A 15,465-nucleotide genomic window follows, 5' to 3' on the forward strand; every position below is an offset into this window, starting at 1 on the left:
TGTATGTTGATAAAATGCCAGCACAATTAAAAATTTAGTTTTTTTGGGTTTTCAGCAATTTGAAATGACCTTGTAAGCGAAATTGACAATTCAGGCAGTATTTAATTAGGTTTAAGAGACTTATAAGCCTCTTAATTCTAAACAAATATGAGATTTTTTTCTTTTAGAGATTGTTCAATTATTTTGTTAAGATAGCTGGGGAAAACAGCTGGCACAGAGAGAGAGAGCTTTATAACCGCTTTGCTCATGAAATTTGGGAAATTTTTGGGACTTGGGACAGCTGAGAGAGCACATTGAAACGGTTAACCGCTAAGAATAGGGGTAGTCTGAGTAGCTGGGGAAACTTAGGGGAATCATAAAAGCGTAAAGTGCGCGCACAAGACAATTTGAACAAATGTAATTGGGAAAGTTACAATCCAAAATATATTAAATTAATAAATGAAATATCAACTCGCTCAGCTGCTGCTGTCGGCAATGTCGGAACGCAGCCAATCGAGCAGCGCGTCCCGGGCGCACTCCGCCTCCGCATCCAGGCAGTCCAGCTCGCGCACCTCGTCCAGCCAGTTGCCGATGATGTAGCGCTTGGTGCACGGCATCACGCCCAGAGCACGCAGCGCCTTGAGGCAGTAGAGCTGCAGGTGAGGATTTGTTTTGGAGGCCATGCGGCGGCCCACGTGGCAGGTGAGCATGGTGAACTCGCGGCTACGCCAGAGGGCACGCTTGCTGTGCAGTCCGTTGAGCAGGGCCAGGACAATGTACTCATAGTTCTCGACGTGCTGGAAGTGCAGCTTCTTGGACTGCTTGATGTACACATCCTCGAACACATCGTAGATCAGCTTGACGCCGTCCGCCTCATCGAACAGACGCTGGCCCTCCGCGCAGCGCAGCAGCAGGGCAAAGGCCTTGCAGTTCATGTCCCAAAAGTATGCCAAGCGATTCCTAATGCGCGAGTGCAGGAACTCAAACAATCCCAGCTCAATGCCCTGCTCGGGAGCCACCTCCAACATGTGGCAGAGATGATGCCACAGGTGTGGCGGATACAACGGCTGGCAAGGATCCAGCTTAAAGATATTTGCCACTGACTCCAAGTTCTCGGCTTCGGCTAGCACAATGCCAAGCACTGAATGGAATAGCATTTAGTTAAGAGAATTCTCAGACACGGGCACTTACCCTTCGGCTTGCCCGTCAGATTGCGCAGTATCTCGGCAGTTAGATCTTCCTTGCGGGGCTCCTTGTCCATAATAATTTTATAGAACTCAATCATTAAACATTTGCGATTTGCGATATGCTCTGCGCCATTAAAATTGCGCGAGAGTATGTCTGCCAAAATGGGAATGGGAATGAAGGTAGAATAGATGTGGCTGGCGATTAGGAGATTAGGTGCACGGCTACTTACTAAATATCTTTAAATATGTCTCAACTTCTTCGTAGTGCTGCTCGTGAAATTTCAATCGCATGCGCATGAATGCGTTCTTTACTCTGCAAGGCACCAGGATTAAAATTGAGCACAAGAATGACAAGGATTTACTCGCTCCTCACTTTCGCACTAGGTCCATCTCGAGTATGGCACGCTGGGCATTGAGTGGATTGAGCAGAAACTCCGACAGTGAAACAATAGCGCGCCAATGAGTCAAATTCACATCGCTGTCGATTTCCTTCATTAGTTTGGGCAACGCAAACCAGCCGTAGGCCAGCTGGGCACGATCCTCAAAGTAGGTGGAGCTCCCTGCGCAGCGCTGTGGATATCGCTTGCACCAGTCACGTTTCTTCATAAATTTGTCCCATTCTGTACAACGAATGGTCAATTGGTAAAGCCGTGCGTGGTGGAGACAGCTTACCCTTGTTCTGTTGACAGTTGATGGAACTCGGCTTCATGACATCTTTAATTTCGTGTTGCAGAAAATGATTGCGATATTTTTCCAGTTCCTCCCACATCGTGGCAGCTAGTCAATTGTACAAAATATTTAATAGAAACTAGGACTGTTAATTGTAGCCAAGAAAAAAGTAAAACAGACTTGAATTATCTGATAGTATTGCCCCAAGTGTCATGATTTCAAATTCTATTTCAAATGACAACCGCGCACAAGGTGGCGGCATTGGTATCAGCGTTGCCAGACTAACTCCACTGTTAGTTAACATTTCAAAAAATACTAAACTGTTGCACATTTAAGAAAAATTAAAAAATTATTAAAAAGCAATAACCATGTTGAATTAAAGTGATTTTCTGATATATTAAAGAGACTGTAGTTTATTTAAGAGTTTGTAAATATTACACATGAATTATTGTATTTAATACATTGCATTCGTTTTTACAGCTTTTGTAGCTGGTCACACTTATGTGTTCGCTCATATGTTTCTGCTGCTGCCGCTGTCTCCGTCGTCGCTGTCGTTGCCGACAGTTTGTTTTTATCCACTTGTGCCGGGCGGCAGACTCAGATCTTCGTTGTAGCCGGACGATTGAAAATTGTCTGAAGTTTGTGTGCGCGCGCAATTGTTGTTGTTGTCGCTTTTGATATTCTTCTCCTTTTATTACGTGCCGGCCGTGCGCCGCCTGCATGTGTGTGTGTGTTGTGTTGTGTTGTGTTGTGCCGTGCCGAGTGTCAATGTGTGTGTGACTCTGTGCTGTGGCAGCGCAGACAACAAAAGAAAATTTGCCGGTCCACCTTCGGCGCTTCCTTGCCCTTGCCCAATGCCGTTATTCGCACTGCCAAAATAACAAATCGAATTTTTTCGCATACAAGTTGAATATTTTACAACTCAACCGCAACCGTTTTGTATTATAAATTGGACCAAAAATTTAGCACAATGGCCTTGATAAGACTGGCAAGGTAAGTTAAGGCTATCAAAACAATGGCACTCCACAAAAGTGGTTAATTATAACTTGATATTGAATATATATATATATGTGTGTGTGTGTGGGTGCAAATAATTATCGGCGTTCGTAAAAAATTCAAATACGGAATGCGCACTTTGCCCAAATGCCTGAAACTGCAAGTTTGGTGCATAAGAAAGCGTATCCCCCTCTCTCTCTCTCTCTCTCTCTCTCTCTGTCTACAATGCCCAAATCTATTATTTTGCACGAATTGATACATCAATATGCAGATATATACACACATACATACATGTGTATATGTATAGGCATGCAAGTATGTATGCACGTACGTACGTATTGTACGTACCTTGTGTACCGCATGCACGTGCTGTGACTTCTGTAGCTAGAAAATTGTTTTTATCGATTTGCGAGTGCTAGGAGAGAAAAGTCCGAGAAATTAAGCATACTGCATATGTATATGGGCAAGGCAAGCGACAAAAAATTAAACAAAACAATTGCAGTCGGCCGTGACCGAATGGATATACTCTATCAAATAATCTCTATCAATAATCTTAAATCATAACACTCTAGGGTATATTTGCGAGGTATCAGGACATAAGAAAGTGTTATCAACAGTTCACCTAATGCACTGACTTTTAATTCCAGTTATAATAGTCATATTGGACAAATTCATAAAAGGTTGCAGGAAACTAGAAACATGTAAAAATACCTATTGCATACTTTTTCAAAAACCCGTCTTTTTAAACACATTTTTTTGAGCTTACGCGGTATTTTTACAATTCTACAATGAATCTCTGTTTACTGTACAAAGAGAATTCACTGTACTCGCTTTTATTTTGGGAACACAGCAATAAGATTGTTGGTGATAACATAAATCTTTCTTTATTTGATTGCTCAGAGCTTTTAGCCAAAAATGCGCAAAACTTACTTTAAATTTGATATGTTTTATTGCTCAAACACCGTTAAAAGCGCAATGGTAAAAGCTGCGTTGCGTTGCGTCGACGTCATTCTCGACGCTTTTTTCCGCTCTTTGCACACTTCTTTTCGTTTCCCTGCCAATGTTTACCTTAACATTTAGCGTGCAGATTGCAGTGATTGTTGTTGCTGCTGTTACTGTAATTGCTGTTGCTGCTGTTACTGTTATTGTTGTTGCTGCTGTTACTGTTATTGTTGTTGCTGTTGCTGTTGTTTCTTTTGTTGAAACGCAATTGACGATTAAACTACGGGCCCTTCCCTTCCACTGACTCGAGCTGAACTGTTGAGGAGCTTTAAGCTTTAAAACCGAATTCATAACTTTTAAACAAATATTTCCTTGTCTGTTATTGTTGTTGTTGTGACTGTTTTCATTTACCTTATTGGTCATTGCACTTTACTGGCCTGGCCCTGAGTAAGCGCGCCTCTCCTCTATCCCCTCCCCTGCCGCCTGTTACACGCATACGTCATATACATTTACCTAATTGCCACAACTTTATTGTAATAACCACAACATTCATAAATATGTTTGCAATTTCATGCTGTTTTAATTTTCTCGTCAATTTGCCTTAACGTTTTATACTCTCACATGGGAGCTATTAACATTCTGTTAAGAAGTATGTATGTGTATGTGGAGATGGATGACAACGACGAGTCCATACACTGTTTATAGAGTGTCTCATTTAGTCTCATTAACTCTATTATTCTTATTATTATACTTTCTTTATCAGATCGAGCTGACTGAATATATGTATATAAAGCATATGTCTGCCTATCTTCTTCTTAGCTTTGAAGTTCGGCTCAAAACAATAATAGAACTTAACTCTACCTTTTTTCTCTAGTTGGCAAAGATTGTTTATTTCAACACTTTTTTGTTCTTTAAATATATATACACTATCATGTAGGTGCCAAAACAATAACAATACTTGGCATAGGCTAAAAGATACAATCTTCGTAGATATACTATAAAAAATAAAATAATAGAACAATAGTCGGTCGATGACTGTCTGAGTGACTCAGTCTTTGGGGTAATTGATAAAAGAGGATCCGGGTTCGAATCACGAGCGAATAACTGGATGTAGAACTTATTTATGCTGAAGGCCATAGTTATCAGTGTAATTTAAAAAGTTAATAACTATGCCCAATGCGGTTAATATGAAACTAATAATATAAATAATGCAACATACCAGCGAGTGTATGACGTATTCGCCATCTGTCAGTTTGATTTTTTATACCCATTAAGAATGGGTATAAGGGTATATTGTATTTGTGCAAAATCCAAATGTATGTAACAGGCAGAAGGAAGCATCTCCGAGCCCATAAATATATATATTCTTGATCTGCACCAATAGCCGAGTCGATCTAGCCATGTCCGTCTGTCTGTCCGTATGTATGAACGCAAGGATCTCAGAACCTATAAGAGCTAGAGACTGAAATTTTAGATGTAGGTGCTCCTAGTTCCCGCGCAGATCGAGTTTGTTTCCGATAATCGATAACTTACTCAGTTTCCAAGCAATCGATAAAAATCGATATCGATATCATGTTTTTTGGGCAATTTTGATAAATAATAAGAGCTAGAGTCACCAAACTTGACATATAGCTTCTAAAATAGAATATATATATGCATTTGATGTTGGAAGAAGAGGGTTCAGGGTATCCCCTAGTCGGGAGCTCCCGACTAGAACCTCTTACTTGTTTTTCTTATATTTTATTGACAACAATAACAAAGCCTTTGCAATTTGATACATCCGGATTGTTTGCAGTTCGTGTCGCATTGTTTAATTAATTATCGACTTATCAAGTTTGTGGCTTATTTTTTGTAAGACAATAGACAATTTTTAAATATATAAAATATATAAAAAAAAATTACGAATAATTCAACCTAGCTCTGAGTTCATACTCGACTTCTGTATACACTTTGTTTGCAAAGTGGAAAAAAAGTGGAAGCTTGGAAGCTTGGATCTTAAATTATCGATGTGGACATCCTTTCAGCTTCTACAAACCTTGTGCCCTATTTGTCGGAACTTCCCGTGTAAGTCTGTTTCCTATTGCAAAACATAAGCCCGCAAATAAATAGCGACTCTTCAATTAGGTCCACTTGGAGTTCGTCACTCCAAAAATAGCTCGACGTGCCCATTGCCATTTCGACTCCGCTTCTCTTTGTAATTGTAATTGTAATTGTAATTGAATGTAATTGGAACCGAGCACTGAGAATCTGCGATGCTGTGGGGCCAACTCTCAAGTGCATTTGCCAAAGCGGCCACCGACAGTTCCAGGGCAATTGAAGCGAAGCTGTAAAAGTGCAGTCCGTGTCTGTATGAATGTATCTGTATCCGTATCTGTATCTGTATCTGTAGACTCGGATAACGTATAGATGCAGCTGCAGCTGGTGTTGGGTGTTGTTTGTGTGGCCCCAATACGTCCAATGGCCTTTGATGCTTGGATTTATAGAGCACATGGAAAACTTTTAGAGTTTTCAAACTACCATTGAAATTGCAAAAGCAAATACACAACAAGCAAGTGGATGCTGATAATAGCCGTAATCTAAATGTCTACTTAATCTACGCTCTATATACATTCAAGTTTATAATGCTAGCGAATATTAACTGGCTTTGCTCGGGCAAAGTTTTTTCTTCAAAATTTGTGAATCACTTTTCCATTCAGATACTTGAAAAGTGTAAAGATCGGAAGGATATTTGAAATTAAGCTTGAACCTGATGAGAGACGATTCGCGCATTTTCCGACGTTTGGGGTGGATTGCACATGGCGTGCAGCCCCAGCTTTTTTCCACAGAAGAAATTCTCAATTTTCCAAAGATAACTATAATTGAAAGTCAATAGGCCCGTTCATTTTCGAACATTTTCAACCGGGCTAAGCCGGGTAATGCACGCTAGTATTTTAATACACACTCAAATATGTATGTATTTGTGCCTTAGCTGGGCAAGTGTTGACATTTAATTTAATTAGGATTGTTTTATTAATTGAAATTCATAGTGGAAAACATATAAATGAATCCTCATATTCTCTTTATTTAACCGGGCGCTGTTTTTATACCCCTTAACCAGGTGTAAAAGCGTATATTGGTTTTGTTAATGTTTTTCGACTCTTATTGAAGAATCTGTATGTATAATATAATATAATATAGTAGACTTCTGGTGTTCTATATAATCGGTAGCTTTTCTGATTATGGCATGTTGCCTGGCTTAAGCTATTTGTGAACGAGTATCACGCAGTCGGTTATACCCGACTGTTAGATCTTGTTGTTGTTGTCGTTGCCATGTGTGTCAAACAAAGTTGTCGATCAGCCACTTCTTTGCTCTTGACAAATAATCATAAATCAATTGTTATATTCAGTCTAAATTTGTCAGCGTATCGCGATAAGTCGGAATAAATTTCTATACAAAATTCGCATTGATATTTATTTTATTAACATTTTGCATTGAATATAGCATGCAGTATCAGTTGGCAAGTGCATTTAAGAGTTAAAAGAAGTTACCAACAAAGCAGAAAGACCAAAATGCTGCATCTTGTAGATCAATGGGAAACCTTAGCCATGCATATGTAAGTTTATACAAAACGTGGAAGTTTTCTCAAACAATTTAAAGAGTTGAATAAGATCTGTCATGTAGTCAGATTGTGCAAGCTATTCTCTTCGATTGGGTCCAAAAACAAGTATGCTTATCGTATTTAATGATAATAATAATATATGATGGAAGTCTTAACACCGTTTGGCTTCTGATCGATTGCAGATTTAAAACTATTTTTCTATCTATCCTGCATATCCGACTCAAACTAAGTGTTTAGATTTGGTCAACTCCTCCTCCTCGAAAGATTGGCCCCCAATTCGCATCTTCAATCTCATGTCACAGCTTGCTTGGGGGAAGAACATCTTTTGCGCATTAGGTTCTAACCCACGCAACATTCCTGCTTGTTATTTTGCGATTCAATATAAAACAATACCCCAAAACGCTTTGTCAAAACAAACAGTTCGTAAACATGTTTACATACAATTGAAAACCGGTCTACAACTCTATTCTTCTGGCTTTTAAGAATTATTATTTATTAAGATCTGGCAAAATAATTGATATTCTATTTTTAATTCCATTCAAAGGGTATCTACCCAAAAACCTAGTCAAACATCTAGAAATCAAAACCAAGACAAGCCAAGTCGACTTATTTAAAAGAGATTTCCATGAGATCTTTGAATATGCATTTATTTCAATAAGGCTCGAGTTCAATAAATTATTGCTAAAAGTTCGCACACATTTTTTAATTTATACTTTTATCTATTATTTAATTGTGTTTATTTTTAACAAACCAGTTTGCGCGGCCAAAACTAGTCACAGCTCTCCGACTCTGTTGACTAACTGCCAATTATGTTCAAAATTGATGAGCTGCTGCCAAATGTGTAAATTCGTGATAGAATAACACACAACGCCCAGATCGTAGAATCAATGCCAATGGAAAAGTTATTGGACAACGTTTCTGGTTCAGATGGGTTCTCACTGGCTGCCGCTTTATGAAAATATATATGGGGCTGAGAATAAAATAGGCACGAGGATATCAGATCTTTATAGCAATAGATAGACGGGGGAACGGGGGGAAATCTCCAGAGAAGGCAATAGAATGGCATGCACCAACAATTCAATAGAATTTCTTAAATATGTTTCGAGTGTCGAGTGTAAACAAACAATAATGAGCTGTTTTTCAATTATTTTAAGACGCAATTTCGATAAATGTTTTTGTAGGAATCAGACAATCAAATAATTGTAATAGGTGAAAATGAAAAGAATTCTAAAAAGAAATTTTAATTATTTTCAATGTAAATAGTATATACAAGTGAAATGCATATTTAGAACATAACGTTCAGATAAATATCGTGAGTACGGAATTAATGATCGAAGCAAACGAAAAATGTTGGAATCGATTGTTGCGCTTGAAGCGGACATCGCGTCGCACAGTGGGCACAATGGCCGGAAAGCATAGCAAAAATAAAACAAATTTTCATCGCATACAAAACACATCAGAGATTAAGATCCTGAAAATATAATGTAGATAAAAGAATGCGAACATTTTAAAACAAAAGCCTGACTCCAATTTAATTAAATTATTATTCTGAATAGCTTTTTATTTAATTTTTACTTTACAAACGATATTTTTTCTGTTTCTCATTGGCATTATTTCCCTAATAAATAATGTATCTATTTACTTTGCAACAAAGTCTGCGCATTTCTGTCTAATTCAATGTGCAACTTTTAGGTTCATCTCTTTCTAGCACATGTAAATCTTATGAATTCTTCATGCATGCGAGTAGTTGTTAATTGACGGCGGTCTTCTAAATTTAACCATAAAATCTAAATTAGAAAAAACGCTCTGTTTTCAACAAAAATGCTTGAATGACTCTAATACTGAAAGAGAACTGCACAAAGTGAGGAAATAGAAAAAAAAACTCTATGTTCTCATCTCTCCATCTCTCACGGATGGAATTTCTCAAGAGTCAGTCTTAGCGTCTATTTCAAATAAGTAAAATATGTCTATCTAAAATAACATCAAACTTTTTGTTGACTCCTAAAATTTAAGGAACTCACTTGCCTTTGCTTCTCTTTCTTAGTGCAGAAATTATGATTTGTACATGGAAAAAAGTCAAAAGGTTCCACTGTGCGTCCATTGCTGTTTTTTGTTGGTTGGCTGGTGATTTCAGTGGGAAATCCGGCTGAAAGCAGTTTTCACCAAACTTATCCAAAGTCGAGAGCAAATGCTCACACACACAAAGACAAAGACACACACACACACACTCAGACACAGACAAAGCCATAAATATATGTATGCTAGACACACATGTGGCAGTAAGTAAGGCGATGTACTTATGGCCGAGAAATAAAGGCAGCCGCAGCAGAAACCAACACACACATTCAAATGCAATCGAATTTATAGGGAAGAGCCAATGGGAGGCTCTCGGTTGGCAGGGGTGCGAGCGAGAGGGAAGAGGCGAACATTTGGCCTGGCAAATTTCATGCACGCGCCTCCAATTCAGACGTTGCACGCGGCGTATGCGCAATATGTGCACAGTATGTACGAGCTGGTATACTAAATAGCTCGACCTGTCCATATTTTAAGGTTGTAATTGCTAATTTCAATATCAGTTGCAGTCGACTCGTACCGCGACTGCAAAATGCATAATGCATATTAAATATAAGTATGAGTATATTGCCACGCCCAAGGACATTGAGTATACAGTCATCAATTGGCCCCAGTGGCAATTAGTAAAGCCAAGGGTTCTATTGTTATGGAGCACGTGCCAGCGACTGATATCAATTAGTGTAATATGTCATCCGTTGCTCGACTAGATCAAAGCTTCATACAGTACGACATACATAACATACAGAAATATTTGCGTTTATTGCGAGCCGTTTGTCGCTAACTCTTCGACTTGAACCTTTCATTGATTGATTCAGTCAATTGCGCTATTTTTGGCACCTCTCTTACAATTGCTTGTGAACATTTGCATACGTTGCCGAATTTCACATGCTTTTTCATGTGTATTTATAGCAACATTTATGCTAGAGTTCCCGGTATTTCAACCTTGGAAGCTGTTTTTAACCCAAATTGTTGCGTCCTATAATATATGCAGATATAACGTATATGCTCAACATGGAGAACTACCTGAATTAAGCTGCTCAAAATGCATATTACATTCATTTATTATTGCCAGACAGTCGCCCTAGAGAAAAAAATCTTTAAGTTTTATTGCTTTAAAATAAGTGCAGCATGTATTCAATGTGTTCGACATTCGTGTTTATATTACATTCGAAAAAGAAAACTTTACCTTCAACAACAAGCATAAATAACAAAATTATCTTTATTTTTAAAAAGTAAGAAATGCATTTTTGAATTTAGCTCGCGATAATTCTCAAAACTGTTCGAGATCGTAATCGTTGTCAAGACTTGTTTTCCTACTCTACTTTTATTTATCAGACAGACCTGCCCTCCTCGCCCCGCCCCCATCTTAAATGTCAAATACTGTGCATGCCGTACAAATTGTAGCTTAGTGAAATTGTTTGCCAGATAATTGCCGTATAGTCGCACATTTGTGCATTGTGCTTGGCCCGCATGACACACGCATTAATAACAGCACGAGCCGCCCATTTGATTGATAATTAAATGCTTTAGGGGCTTGGCTCCATCACGTAATAACCGAAAACACACAGAAAAGTCGCTTTTGTAAACACGTCCAAACGGAACCTGTTGCGCTTGCCCATTCATTTGCGAACCTTAAGTCTTAGGTCTTTTTCATGATATTCGTACATCTTTGGCCTGAAGATTCACAAAGAGAATATAAAGGGCTTTAGCTTGGCCTTATTTTGGAATAGTTCTTTGGTCCTGGTACTCTTAAGAGGTTGTAGTCTTTTGACTACAAGGTTCTAAGAGGTGCTTTAAGAAACGGAGACACGTTTCATGACGAATGTTCCACTCAATTTTCTTAATGAACATTTGTGTAATACCCCCTTAGGGGAAAGTACATATACTCTCGATCAGTATCAAGAGTCGATTGTCTCTCTCTCTCTCTCAAAGTCTCTCAAGAGACTTCTAAGGTCCGTCTTCTGTGGCAGGCAGTACATAAATATGTCGGAACCGGGCTGGAAGTTAAAAAATATTTTTTGTTAAGAGTCCAATTTGATTATCTTGGATAAACGAACCTTGCATTAAGCCAAATAAGTCTTTCTCACGCAATGAGCAGACTTTAAACTAGTTCAAGTATGTTTTCCTAGATGACAAAAAGTTTTGCTGATAATGAACTATTTTCCCAAAAGTTTCCACTTGGCCATTAGCTGAGTCAATACCCGGCACATTCTATAAAAAATGTTCGTACATACTTTAATTGTGCACTGTAAGCGTTCAAATGGTTAAAAAGAGTTAAATGCATTTTCGAAAATGTTTAAATATATTTTTTCCTGATCAAAAAGACGACCTGAATCGATAGGTCTGTTTGCTCTTAGAAACTAAAATGTATAGACTATCAATTTCCAATTATCTCGCATATTATGCTAGCATGGTAATCTTCTTTTTGCTATATAGTATCTCTCTACTTTCTGATAGATATTGAAAATTCAATTCTAGAAAAAGGTTTAACGTATCTCGGAGGTTATAGGAACCAGATGCACCAAATTGATTATAATATAGTCTAGTTGCACTTTTCAAATAATAAATGTTTTTCCAAGAAAGCTTCAAGGTAGATCTATACTCAATGATATACAAATCAAACATACGAATCCTGGGAGTATTATAAATATAGATATTAAAGGTAACTTTTCCCATAATCGCTTCATTATTGTGTGTGTGTTTTTATGTGTGTATTAGAGACGAAAACCCTCTTCCTTCTATGAACTAAAATTATGTACTGCTTACCTGTGTCTGAATCGGATACTATATATTCTAGTAAGAATCTGTCGCAAAATGAAAAGAGCTTATTCTGTTGCTTAACATATTTAATAACTAATATAATTCTATATTTGACTGCAGTATTGGTGTAGATACTATATGAAATAATAGCTGCTGTAATTATATTTACAATTTACTCGCCATTCAAGCAATGCACGTTCCGGCTGACGCCCTTTTTTTTCCGTCGTGCGTCGTGCCGCTTGATAGAGAATATTTTCTAAATATAGCTGCATTAACCCATTAGTGTCACTTGGAATGCAAAAGATCAAACGCTCGCGCGAATCTCACAAGTGCAATTTTGTTTTGCGGCTAGCGCCTGCTGAAAGATAACAGATCAACATAGAGTTCATTCATCCAAGTTTCGTCTGTTTCTGGTGCCCGCCGCTTGCCATAAGGCAGCTATATCTCTGCTTCCGCATTTGCAGTGGACATCGTTAGTGCGCCTCCGCCTCCGCCTCCGATCCCCCCTCTCCCCCCCCTCTCCCCCAAGCAAGCAGCTGACGAGCCAAACGAAAGTGAGAGTCGTCGCCGTTGGCGTTGTCAACACTGTTGTTGTTGTTGTTGTTGTTGTCGTTGTTGTTGTCCATTTAATCATTGCAAATTTTATGCAATCTGACTTTTGAGTGTTGAGCACGCCATGTGTGCTGATCTTTTTATAACGGCATTGTGTAGGAGTGTGTGCCAAATATCAAAAACAGAACAGTTCATGTCAGGCATTTGTGTGTTTTTCATACATCTGTGCATACAAGTATACAATTCACTTAATGAAAGTGCATTGACTCTTTCGACTTGCCCATCTGTAATCTGAAACGCAGTATTTGTTTTTTTCTTTTTCAGAAGATTCCCTTAACCATCTGCATTAATTGCCCTTGCAATTACGATTACACAGTGCACCCGCCCATAAATGCGATAGCACGCGATTCGTACATTTTAAAGCACGTAATCAGCGTCTTCTGATATGGACATGGCGATATATGCACAATTGTTGTGTAATATATTTGTTTTTATTTCGTTGCATTGTCACACGATAAAACCGGTAATAGCGGCGCAGCTGTTCAAGGCTGACAAACAAGTTTATGTTCGCATAATTTGTGGTTTTATCTAGTTATGACCGTTCGTTGGCCGCTGTTAGTGAAAGTAAGGGGCTTGAGCATAACAACAATTGGCGATTTATAAAAATAACATGAGCCCGGTGCAAGCATATGATTATATCGACCAAACAAAATGCATTGTAAATTAAACTGTAACAAATTAAAAAGTGCGCCGCCAGCTGTCAAAAATGCGCATGGCCACACTTAACAGCGTTGCTCCTCACTTAACAGATGTGCAATCCAGCTTTGCTCCACACGATACAGACTAGCTAACAACTGGTCATACTATTTCTTTAAGTTATCGCCTCTTTTCAATCGATAACTGCATCGATAGTAGCACGTTTTGGTTTAATTGGAATATTGCAAAAATGAGCATAGCCACAAGCAAATTGTTGCTTAAGAACATGCCCTGCAGCATGCTCGAATTCGCACAGTTAATTCAAGAGGCAAACCTGATTATACCTCGTTCACTAAATGCCTTTGGACGCCGACGCGCGCTGCTTGATTATGCCGACGCCGAAGAGGCGCAATCCGCCCTAGAACAGCTGTTGGGATTAAACGAAATACTGGACAAGCCGTTACGCGTCAGCTCGTTCGGACCGCGTTCCAATGATAGCACCAAGCCGAAGCTCGCCAACAAATCTACACAAGCAACAGCTCAGGCTCAGACGGCGGATGCCTCCTCCCAACCAGAGATCAAAAAGTATGTGCAAAAGTTGTATGCCCGCAATAATCAATGTGACTTTATGCAGCCACCACCGCCATATCTGCGCTATGCGTATCCGCCCATCAATGCCGACATTCTGGCCGCCATAGGAAATACACTCAAGAATGACAAACGCTTCTACGTGCAGGTGCTTCATCTCATGAACCGCATGAATTTAATGCCACCCTTTGGCCACCGACCTGCAGGTCTCCATCTCCCAGCACAGCAGTCCCAAAGTGTTACGACGCAAACAGAAGTGCTCCAAAGCGAGTCTGAAAGCGAGCTGGAGAGCGATGAGGAGCACAAGCAGCAGCAAAAACAGCCAAAGCTAAAGCGCCCAGCAGAAAGCGCGGTTCTGGAGCAGTATCGCAAGCGTGCCCGCCAAATGCTGCAGGTGGCTGCCAGTGAGCCAGGCAAAAGTGCAGCAGTCAAAGAAAACATGGATGTACCCGCCATTGCTGCGCGCAAAATTGAACTAAAGCTGCCAACAACCTTGCCGGTTGTTAACCAGCTGCCGGCAGAACGTCTGTCATCTGAGCAACTGCAAGAGCTGCCTGTCTACAAGAACTACAAAGTGGGCGAGCCTAGCAACAAGTTGTACATTAAAAATCTTGACAAGAGCATAACGGAGTCACAGCTAAGAACGCTCTACGCTCAATACGCACCAGCTGAGAGTCTGGACATTAAAGTAATGCAGCAGGGCCGCATGAAGGGACAGGCCTTTGTCACATTCCTCGATTCCAATAATCAGACGGCTGCAGCGGCGGCGGTGGTGGTGGCCAAAGCCTTGACCGAAACGAACGGTCTGCTCTGGCATCAGAAGCCCATGATCGTTTGCTATGGAAAGCAGCAGCAGCAGCAGTCGCAGCAGCTGTAGCAGCGAGAAGGTGCAACATGAAATAGTTATTTTTTCAGTATTTCCAATTGTTAAATTTGACTGAAGTGTTACGAAAAGTAGCTTGAAATCCATTGAACCCATGAATCTTCTTAATAGGAATAGGTCATGCATCTTCATATTTGTTGCCCATGTAAGTCGATGCATGTACATTCAATTATTTGGCATATAAAGTCCTTATTGACACCTCTGCCACAAAATGAATTTCCGTAGGAGTCATTTTTTATATGAGTTGTTGTTGTAATAAGTTTCTCTCAGCAGTATATTAAAGTAGCAAAAAGTTTGAATGTGTAAATGAAAAAGCCATTAGATTGAAAAAATGTAAATAATCGTATCGTAAGGCAAGCAAACATTGTAATTTAAACAGTTTATTATTTGTAATCGCAGTAGCAGCTTTGTAGACATGTAAGAGAGTCAGGCAAAAGTAGTTTGTATATTTTCATTCCTAGTATAACTACAAGTTGCCAAGATATCACATAGTATTTCATATATTTTCTAAAAAACAAAACAAAAACTGAAAAAAAAGTTT

At 39.3% G+C, this 15,465-nt stretch overlaps 2 protein-coding genes across 2 annotated transcripts; one reads left to right on the forward strand and one right to left on the reverse strand.

Moving 5' to 3' along the window:
- Positions 1-384: 384 nt before the first annotated feature.
- Positions 385-2,030, reverse strand: LOC115764141. The gene is made up of 5 exons (XM_030707018.1): positions 1,839-2,030; positions 1,540-1,786; positions 1,397-1,479; positions 1,171-1,320; positions 385-1,120 (listed from the first exon to the last, which is right to left on the reverse strand). Exons 1-5 carry the CDS (start codon positions 1,933-1,935, stop codon positions 456-458), a joined length of 1,242 nt encoding a protein of 413 aa, XP_030562878.1. The 5' UTR covers positions 1,936-2,030; the 3' UTR covers positions 385-455.
- Positions 2,031-13,276: 11,246 nt separating this feature from the next.
- Positions 13,277-15,463, forward strand: LOC115771360 (U11/U12 small nuclear ribonucleoprotein 65 kDa protein). The gene has a single exon (XM_030717045.1). The coding sequence runs from the start codon at positions 13,704-13,706 to the stop codon at positions 14,916-14,918; it is 1,215 nt and encodes a 404-aa protein (XP_030572905.1). The 5' UTR covers positions 13,277-13,703; the 3' UTR covers positions 14,919-15,463.
- Positions 15,464-15,465: the final 2 nt, after the last annotated feature.

Source organism: Drosophila novamexicana, unplaced genomic scaffold, assembly GCF_003285875.2.
Source record: "Drosophila novamexicana strain 15010-1031.04,08,12 unplaced genomic scaffold, DnovRS2.1 tig00000008-arrow-pilon, whole genome shotgun sequence".
In the NCBI taxonomy this organism is placed as follows: domain Eukaryota; kingdom Metazoa; phylum Arthropoda; class Insecta; order Diptera; family Drosophilidae; genus Drosophila; species Drosophila novamexicana.